The sequence below is a fragment of the Notechis scutatus genome, chromosome 1 (genome assembly GCF_049901735.1).
Source record: "Notechis scutatus isolate UNSWTSFEM ecotype Mainland chromosome 1, rNotScu1.2, whole genome shotgun sequence".
Taxonomy (NCBI): domain Eukaryota; kingdom Metazoa; phylum Chordata; class Lepidosauria; order Squamata; family Elapidae; genus Notechis; species Notechis scutatus.
In genome coordinates this window covers 24,869,630-24,879,751 of record NC_142009.1, presented here as the reverse complement: position 1 = coordinate 24,879,751, position 10,122 = coordinate 24,869,630, and the positions used below count along the sequence as shown (strand labels likewise).

Genomic DNA, 10,122 nt, shown 5'->3' with positions numbered 1-10,122 from the left:
GGCGGCGCTAGCGCTGGTGAGCTTTTCCGGGTAGATATGGCTTTCTACCCGGAAAAGCTCACCGGAAGCACTTTTTCATCAAAAAGATGGCGGCGCCCAGCAACCAGCGGCCCGGTAGGACTTGTTCCGCGGACCGGTACCGGTCCGCTGGACCGGTGGTTGGGGACCCCTGCCCTATGGCACTGGCTGCATTGGTGATATGCAAAGCCCATTCTTGCAACAGATATATGATTTTCTGCTGGCCCAGCCTACTTTGAAACAATATGGGCAAATAAATTTAATACATGCATACAAACATATATTACATACCATTAGGTGGCAAAATGCCATTGGCCAATCCTGAGGGCTGATAGAATGGTGGCTTTCCATCTGAGCAAAGGATAATTAATATGCCTAATTGTATCAGGTAAAGATCTAAGAGATGAATTACACATAATGCTAAATTTGATGACTGTGTTAACTCTGTTTTATTGTGGCTTAGGGATGTCTAAATCCAGCCTGACAAGTTACTATCTAGTTCAAAGGATTCTGTAAGCTCAGAAAATGCTTTAATTCAATAATCAGGTTCATTTGCAAGAATTCACCTACATCTGTTTTCCAGCTCCAGGCGTGATGATTGATTCTGTCTTCAATCATGTCTGTTCACCTTGCGCTTCTGTTTTTTTCTGCTCCAGTTGTTTATTTCAAAAACACACTTGTTTCCATCACATGCTTTCCAAGTCAATGGATTCCTGCAAAATCACAACTTGACTGTGGCAGAAATGGACAACCGGTAAATCGTTAATCATCTTTCAGTTCTTAAAGCTACAGCATGCAATCTTCAGCAACAAAACAGTAGCTGGCTTCACAGGTTTCACTAAGCCAAAATGTGACTTGCTCCCTGAAATGTACTCTGTTTTAATTACTAAATTATAGCTTGTACCATATTTTTTTTCAAACTTGTCAACTTTAAGATGTATGGACTTCAACTCCCAGAATTCTCCAGCTAGTGGGCTGGGGAATTCTAGAAGCTAAAGTTCACACACCTTAAAGTTGACAAGTTCGAAAAATACTGGACTAAAACTTTAAAGGGTAGCTGATAAAATTCAGCTATTTTCACAAGTCACTTTCAATGGGGGAAATTGTTCTTTACGTTCCAGACGGCAGCTGCCTTTAAGAAAACCTTTAAATATTCTTTGGATGCTCCAGTTTGTACTGTATAGCTTTCCTTTCCCCATCATTGGGGTAAGGCAAGGGTACATTTGTAAAGTTATGCCGAGGCCAAGCAGTTTTCATGAAAGAACCCAATTGTTATCCTGACTGATGAATATGAAAAACATTTCAGAGCAGTAATGGGGGCAACATAAGTTCTAAGAGGAAACACAAATCTGCATATAAAGCTGTGGTTGCTAGGTGGTTTCCTTTCAGACTTAGGAGCAAATGACCATTTAGTTTTATTTGGGCAATTTCTCTGAATTCTAACATTATGGAACAGGGAATTCTCTGACTATATCCGTGACCCACCCACAATGCATTAATTATTAAATCATATTTATCTAGCCACCCATCATACATACTGACTCTGGCTGGCGTACACACATCCAGAGTGGTAAACAGTGGTCTTATTTTAGTTGTTACCCATTAGAAAACCAATGTTCCCTAACCTGGTGTTCTCCTGTTGTGTCAGGGCTGCATGTACCCCAACCAACCTGGTTGCCAATTTTGGGAGTTGCAATCCCAACACTTTTGGAGTGTACCGAGCTGAGGAAGAATATAGGATTGTCCACTCCTTTGTGCTGGTCAGCTAGTGAACTTTGTTCCAGAGATTTTGGAAGTGCTTTATCAGCAAAAAAGAGTCTCAAGACATGACAGAATGGAACTTGCTTACTTTTGGATTTTAAGTGTGGAAGGGAACTTCACGAGGACAGTGGTGTCACTCAAGCAGGAAAAGCTCAAAGGGAACATCAGGCCAGCTATAAAACAAACTTGCATAGGAAAAGGAATCAAATAAAAGGTATTAAAGAAGCCCTTTAGACAAAAGCCCAAATAATTAAGAAAACTAGGGAAACAAGAAAAGAAAACCCTTACAAACACAAGACATGCCAAATCAGCAAAACAAACAGACAAGAGATACAAAATATATATATAAATTACAAAGGAGACAGACAGGAGATTGCCACAAAACAAATACAGGAAACCATTAAAAACTAAAAGAGATTAGGACGAAGCTGATAATGCAATCAAACCACCCCGCAAAGTTCGCCTTCGACAAACCCTGACAGGATTTGAAACATTAAGACACAAATACAAGCACTCACACACAAAAGGAGAAAAAGGGTATAAAAATCAGGGACTTACCATACAAAAGCAGCTAGCCCAGGAACGCAGACTTCTCGCTATCTCTCGCCTTCCTGAAAAATAAAAAGATCCAGCTTTCAAGCAGTTGTCCATATCCTTGTGCCGGAGCTCTCCCAGCGGGAAAATCGAATCCTCGGAAGAAAGGCATTTTGACACCTTTCAACAAAGTATGGTTACTAAATTATAAGAATGGTGCTATAAAATTATTATGCTCCACAGGCTATCATTAATTTATCCATGGAATTTTAAACAAAGAAAATCACCTGAACAAACCAATTCGAACTAAATACACCATACATTTATTGAATTATCAAATTTAAATGGGGAGTAGGAAGAAGTTTCAGTTCTGGCCAAGCTCTGGCTGAGTGGTTCTTTCTCCCCATTTTCTTTGTGGTTCATGTGTCTTGTCGGAGAACCTGTGCTCAAAAGCTACTTAAAGAAGGTCAGGCAAGGAACAGTTATTATACCAATTTTTCCTTGCTTTGCATTTGCTCTATGCTGCCTACTTGTAAATGCAGCCTGATAGTCAATCACACTAGACTGACAAATATTCCTCCAGGAAAAGATGCAAACAAGGCACAATGCCGGAATGTGGCTGCAGTTGCTTAAGATATTCACATTTGGGCACTGAACTATTCTTTTAAAGCTAACCTCTAAATACTCACTGACAACTCACTGACAATTATGACCTCAGAAGAAATATCAGTAGTTAAGAGTTGAGCTGACTTAGGTTGATTCTGTGCACTTAATCATATTGCGTCAAGAGGCAATGAGTTCCATAGATAGATTATGCTTTAATCTATTTTTTTTTTTTATTTGAACAGTATAGTAGGCTAGGCTAAAACAGGATCTGTGGTTCAACTTGTTGTGAAAATCAGGCTATAAAGTTAATAACAGACTTTATTTGTTTGGCTGCCTTTTTAATCATGCCGATTATGAGGAGACAAACAAACCTGAACTGAACCTAGGCTCAAGATTTAATACAGGGGTCCCCAAACTCCAGCTATGCTGGCTGGAGAACTGTGGGAGTTGAAGTCCACCAGTCTTAAAAGTTGCCAAGTTTGGAGGCCTCTGATTTAATATGATGTAAGAATTCAGCCTTAACATTCTTGCACTCTTGTCAGAAAAGCCTGAAAGGAGGGAAAGAGCAATAACAGATCCTTGAAATTAAGATACTTTCATCTACAGGGGCTGTTGTAGCCACAGGGGTCCTTGATGTAAAAATAGGAAGCCATCAAGTGGGTGGAGCCTCTGTAGTTGGGGAAAGCAGCATCTGACGTCGGGGATCCTGCCAAATAACACTGCCCAGATTTTTCCAATGTGTGGCCCCCTCCCCCATCTCTACCACTGAAAGACAAGTTACTGAGAACAGTTGGCGGCAACTGATCAAGGCAACCGCCTGGAGCTGGGAGAAGTTTCCCTTTTTAGTAAGAATATTTGCATTAAAGAGGAGGAGGAGACTGGCTAGTGGCAGGCGGGTGATTAAATATTCTGTTTATTATCTTTTTTTTCTTCCTGAGCAGATCTGCACATCCCCGTTCCTTGTCTACACCTGCTGCATACATAATCATTCCGGGCACTTAACAGAGAACATTTCATCTTCAAAGCGGTTTCTAAAGATTCCCTAATGCATTAAACATGCCCAACACTTCCCTCTCATTTAAAGAGCGAAAGTAGCTCTGCTTCAGATTTTGAGCTACAGGTAGGTCTCAGATCAACCTTTGCATGCAGAGAATTGATGGGTGTGTTGTTTTTTTTTTCCTGTCTCTCTCTTTTTTTAAAAAAAAGATCTGGATGAAAAAAGAAAGTACCCCTTTGACTGCATCTTGAGCTTCAAAAGTCCCCAGGAGAATCCTGAAGTCATTGGAAGAATATGTTAATGTTAATATGCAGAAGCAAAGACTTGGGATAGAAAGCCCTATGTGGAAGGAAGCATTTCCATCCATACAAAAAAAAAACACTCATGCAAGTGTCATCTATAACAGGGATCTCCAACCTTGGGCCCTTGAAGCCTGGCAGACTTCAAGGGCCCAAGGTTGGAGACCCCTGATCTATAAGGCTACATCCACACAAAATACTTACCAAGGTAATGAAAAGCAGCTATAACAGTACAGCTTAGCTAGTTTTGACCTTGGGGGTTATTTGTTTATTTATTTTTTTGTGGCTTAATATAATCTGTAAATTCAAGCCACTTGATTAATTAAATTTATTAATTTATGTTGGATCATCCCACAAGTCGAGGCAATGACTTAATTCAGAAACAGCTTAAACATTGGTGCTCAGGTTAAGATCAAATTAGAATTCTTTCCCACTATGGGCATGTCCTGGAAAGGAAAATCATTGTACCAGTGGTGTAGATGACACATTGTACATTATTTGTCCTGTGGTGCAAATTGTATAATTCATCCTATCTGCATGATATTGTGCCTCCTCCCATTAATTCACCTGAGACCAACTATTTTACTTCATTGGGATGGGAGAAGTTTTGAAAGCCCCACAGACCAGATCTTTCTTGCTGTCGGCCCACTATAATCATGTCCCCAGTCCTTCATTTCCACTGGACTTCTTCCGAATCATCTGGGAAGGAGGACCAAGTCAGGCAGCTTGAACACACTACTCAAGTGTGGCTCTAGTAGGTGGGCACAGTCTCCTCCCAATTAACAGAACAAGCTTTAACGTGGCTTTGGGATGCCAGCAATAGATATTCCGCCTGTTTTTGCAGCCACCATTAGTCTGATTCGGGTAGACTGAATGTACCTTGCAGGAAGCAAGAGTTACACCAATGTGTAGTGGCATAATATGGGATGAGAAACTGAAGGTTCCCTGGGTGTGAATTATATTATAATTTCTTTGGTAGGGGACAACTGTCATTAGAGATTTTATAAGGGTAGGGACAACCTTCTAGGGAGAATATTATGACTGTAAACTGTTTTTTTATTATTATTTTGGTGCCTTTGAATCAGTGTTGGCTCCTAGAGATTGTCTGGACTAGTGTCTGCATATATATATTTTTTGCAAGATTTCAGAGGCAGGTTGCCATTGCCTGTTTCCCAGGGAGAAGAGTGAGTGGCAGGACCAAGATCATCCAGTTGGGCTTCATGCACAATGTGGGACTAGAACTCAGCACTCTTGGTTTTAGGCTAATGTCTTAACCACTACAAGAAACTGGCTCTCCGTGTAAACTTTTCCGGGGCATATTCCCTTTACAAGCTTAACTTTTCATTTGTTCGGTAGCTTAAAGTAGGTTTTTTCCCCCCAACTTCTGCAAATGTTAAGATGTGTGGACTTCAACTCCCCAAATTCCTCAACCACCCATGCCGACTGGGGAAATCTGAAAGTTGCAAGTCCACACATCTTTTTTAGTTACCTCTTGAAAAAAAAAAAAAAGCTCCTTTGAGACCACCATGACCTGGATGACTGAGAATCTCCACAGACTTTCACACATCTTAAAATTGCTGCAGTTGAGAAACACCAGTTTAGACTCTACCACATTTTCTGCAACCTACTGCTACAGCAAGAGGAAAAACCAAACTCAGCAGAACTATTACAGCCTTGACGGGGAGGGGGTGAAGGGAGAGGATTTTTTTTCCGAAACCGGACTGAGAAACATCACCTGGCAACTTTATCGCCCCAGGCCGCGCGGAGAAAGGCTTGAGCGTGGCCGTGAGGGAAGCCAGGGCAAGCCGGCCTTCTTTGCGCCAAGAAAACCAGCGCTGCACCGCCCCTCGGACGCCTCCGCCCGGTTCAGTCTCCGCAGGTAAAAGTCCTGCCGAGCGCAACCCTAAGGAAGCTCGCCAGAACGCCGCCCCTCCGGCTCCCGAAAGATTAGGCCGTCTCTGCGCGCCTCACGAAGAGTCCCGCGGTCTCTTCGTCAGAGCGAGTCCCCCAACCGCCGCCTCAAATCCACTTGGGAGCCGGTGCAGGGCAAGGCGGCGCTCCGCGGCTGCGGGGCCTTACGCACCTCTCTGTGGCTCCCCGGCAGCAGTTGGGCGAGTAACAACACCGCGCTGCGGAGAGAGGCGGAGTTGGGGGGGGCTCGGAGCATCGGCGGAGCCCATCAAAGCTCACTGGGGCGCGGCGCCTCGCCTGGAAGCCGCGCGGCTGCCAGGGCGGCGCGCTTCAACTTCCCTCACCCAACCGGCCGGCTCGGCGCCCTTCCCTTCGCTCTGCCCCGCCCTGTGCTGGGTGTGTCCCGCCAGCGCCGGGTCCGCCTCTCGGGGGGTTTAGGCGGGCTGCAACAGTGGCGCCCGGGAGCAAAGCGCCGGCCTCGGCGGAGAGGCGTGTGGGGAGCTGCTGCTGCCGCCGGACTACCGCTCGCGCGCCATGCGGCGCAGGAGGCGCAGCTAGCGGCAGCGATCCGGGGCGAGGAGCGCAGTGAGCATGGCCGCGCCTGTCCTCCGCGCCGGGCTGCTGCTTCTGCTGCTGCGGGCGATCGCGGCGCTCCTCTGCCAGCTGGTGGTGGCCGGCTCGACGCTGGAACTGCTGGGCGGCGGCGGCGTTTACGAGGCGGAGCGTGGCCAGGGCGGGCGGTGCCAGGCCATCGAGATCCCCATGTGCCAGGGCATCGGCTACAACCTGACCCGCATGCCCAACCTGCTGGGCCACGAGCACCAGCGTGAGGCCGCGCTCAAGCTGGAAGAGTTTGCCCCGCTGGTGGCCTATGGCTGCCACGGCCACCTGCGCTTCTTCCTCTGCTCGCTCTACGCGCCCATGTGCACCGACCAGGTATCCAGCAGCATCCCAGCCTGCCGGCCAATGTGCGAACAGGCACGTCAGCGCTGCGCACCCATCATGGAGCACTTCCACTTTGGTTGGCCTGACGCCCTGGACTGCTCTCGCTTGCCTACCAAGAATGACCCTCACGCCCTGTGCATGGAGGCACCTGAAAACGCCACCACGGCTGAGCCTCACCGGGGTCAGGGCATGCTCCCCGTGGCACCGCGCCCTGCCCGACCTTCTGGGGATGGCCTCAGTGAGAACCGACCGGGCAGCAGTGCTTCATGTGAGAATTCGGACAAGTTCCAGTATGTCGCCAAGAGCCTGTCGTGTGCACCCCGCTGCTCCCCTGGAGTTGATGTCTTCTGGTCTCGGCGAGACAAGGACTTTGCTTTCATCTGGATGGCCGTCTGGGCCACGCTCTGCTTCGTCTCCACTGCCTTCACCGTCCTTACCTTCCTCCTGGAGCCCCACCGCTTCCAATACCCTGAGCGGCCCATCATCTTCCTCTCCATGTGCTACAACGTCTATTCGGTGGCCTTCATCATCCGCTCGGTGGCTGGTGCTGAGAACATCGCCTGTGACCGGGAGAACGGGGAGCTATACATCATCCAAGAGGGGCTGGAAAGTACCGGCTGCACCATTGTCTTCCTCATCCTGTACTACTTCGGCATGGCCAGCTCCCTCTGGTGGGTCATCTTGACTTTGACCTGGTTCCTGGCAGCTGGCAAGAAGTGGGGCCATGAAGCCATTGAGGCCCACAGCAGCTACTTCCACATGGCAGCCTGGGGGATCCCCGCTATGAAGACCATTGTTATCCTCACCATGCGGAAGGTGGCAGGGGATGAGCTCACTGGGCTCTGCTATGTAGGGAGCATGGACATCAATGCCCTGACAGGGTTCATCCTTATCCCACTCTCCTGCTACTTGGTCATTGGCACCTCCTTCATCCTGACGGGCTTTGTGGCTCTCTTCCACATCCGCAAAATCATGAAGACGGGCGGCACGAACACTGAGAAACTGGAGAAGCTCATGGTGAAGATCGGGGTTTTTTCCATCCTCTACACCGTCCCAGCCACGTGTGTCATTGTCTGCTATTTCTATGAACGTCTGAATGTGGATTACTGGAACCTGCAGGCCTTGGAGCACAGCTGCTCTTCTTTTCCAGGCCATCGGAGTGTGGACTGTTCCTTGGATGCCTCGGTGCCCACGATGGCCGTCTTCATGCTGAAGATTTTCATGTCCTTGGTGGTGGGCATCACCAGCGGGGTTTGGGTATGGAGCTCGAAGACTCTGCAGACCTGGCAGAGCCTGTGCAACAGGAAACTGGGAATGAGGACTAGGGGGAAACCATGTAGCGGGGTGACCTGCACCGGAGCGCACTGCCATTACAAAGCCCCTGCTGTTACGCTGCATATGACCAAGACAGACCCTTACCTGGACAACCCAACCCACGTCTGAAGTTGGACCAGCCCTAGAGAGGCACCTTTGAAGAGCAGAAGCATCAGAGAACACCACACGGTGTCATGGATCTGCCTAATGCCTAGCAGGTTTCAGCAGACAGCATGGAGCTCATGGGTGGGTTGGGTGGGGGCTGGAAGAGCAAGGCAAATGTGGCTGGAGAGAGGCCTCAGCAGGTTTTGAGGGCATCTTTGCAGTACTTGCTTGGGACCTCTCTCTTGCCGAGTCCTCTCTCTGCCTCTTTCTCAAGTAATGTTTTTTTCCACCCTAGTGTTACGGTTTAGGTGTCTCTGTTTGCCAAAGTCCAGCAACTACTTTAACATTTTATTTTGGGAAAGGATTTGTCCAAAATTATTTAATTCTGTAATTTATTTTAGTTTCTTTTTTTTTTTTTTTTAAAGTAAATTCATTAGCTGAAAGTAATAGAAGAGGAAAGAGAAAAGCAATAAACTCTGGCTGTGTTATTTCAATTGAGGCTGCTGCTGTTTGCAGAAATTCAAGAGGCTTTGGAAACAGCTGTTGCAAAAGAAGGCGAGGGGGAAACATTCAGGCACAGCCGTCTGAAAGTCTACGCAGGAGGGAGGGAAGGAAGGAAGGGGGTGAGCGCCCCCCCACTTTCTCGATATCCTGCAGGATGAGTTGGGCTACAAGACTACTTACTAGAGCCAAAACGCAACTGGTCCTTTGGCCTTCTGAAAGTATCCTGCCAGGTGGGGGGAGAGTGGTTTCAAGCAGATGAAGCAAAGAGGCAGGAGGCTCTCAACATATTTTTAGTCCAGCTGGAGAGTGACAAAGCAGAGCTGGCTGTGCCAAGGCTATACAAGGCATCATGCAACCAGCCCCCTCTTCACACATCCCACTCGCTGCCAATATGCTGACCTTCAGCTCATTCTACGGTTGAAATCCAGGCAGGCAGCTGCTTGGGGCTTGTGAGCCTCTTGTGCCATGACAGTCCACTTTTCTTGGGCTAAGGGTTTAACCAATCAGCCTTCTCTGCTGTCTGCTGGAGACCCAAGGACACAAGCCTTGAGTTTTTCCTGGGCCTTGAAGGCTGGGAGTTCATGGATCCAGGCAGGCAGCTGCTTGGGCTTGTGAGCCTCTTGTGCCATGACAGTCCACTTTTCTTGGGCTAAGGGTTTAACCAATCAGCCTTCTCTGCTGTCTGCTGGAGACCCAAGGACACAAGCCTTGAGTTTTTCCTGGGCCTTGAAGGCTGGGAGTTCATGGATCCAGGCAGGCAGCTGCTTGGGGCTTGTGAGTCTCTTGTGCCATGACAGTCCACTTTTCTTGGGCTAAGGGTTTAACCAATCAGCCTTCTCTGCTGTCTGCTGGAGACCCAAGGACACAAGCCTTGAGTTTTTCCTGGGCCTTGAAGGCTGGGAGTTCATGGATTAGGAAGGCAGGGAAAAGCCATCGATCCAAACGGCTGTAATATCTCCCAGCGCTACCTGAAAATGCTTTCCCACCCGTGCAAAGGTCTGGGTGCTCTTACTAAGTTCTTCATCTTTTGGGACTGGTAGAACCGATTAGGGCAAGAACCCAAAGGTAACCGGAAGCTGCGGGGTTAGGGTTAGGCAGAGTATCTCAGAGTGCTGTGTTGTAGCTACC

At 47.8% G+C, this 10,122-nt stretch overlaps 1 protein-coding gene and 1 long non-coding RNA gene across 2 annotated transcripts; one reads left to right on the top strand and one right to left on the bottom strand.

Moving 5' to 3' along the window:
• Positions 1–439: 439 nt before the first annotated feature.
• On the bottom strand, positions 440–9,278 carry LOC148132709 (uncharacterized). The gene is made up of 3 exons (XR_015748367.1): positions 9,175–9,278; positions 2,338–2,390; positions 440–731 (listed from the first exon to the last, which is right to left on the bottom strand). It is a non-coding gene; the product is annotated as an uncharacterized LOC148132709 (long non-coding RNA).
• Positions 6,089–8,984, top strand: FZD9 (frizzled class receptor 9). Its single transcript, XM_026671462.2, has one exon. The coding sequence runs from the start codon at positions 6,718–6,720 to the stop codon at positions 8,512–8,514; it is 1,797 nt and encodes a 598-aa protein (XP_026527247.1). The 5' UTR covers positions 6,089–6,717; the 3' UTR covers positions 8,515–8,984.
• Positions 9,279–10,122: the final 844 nt, after the last annotated feature.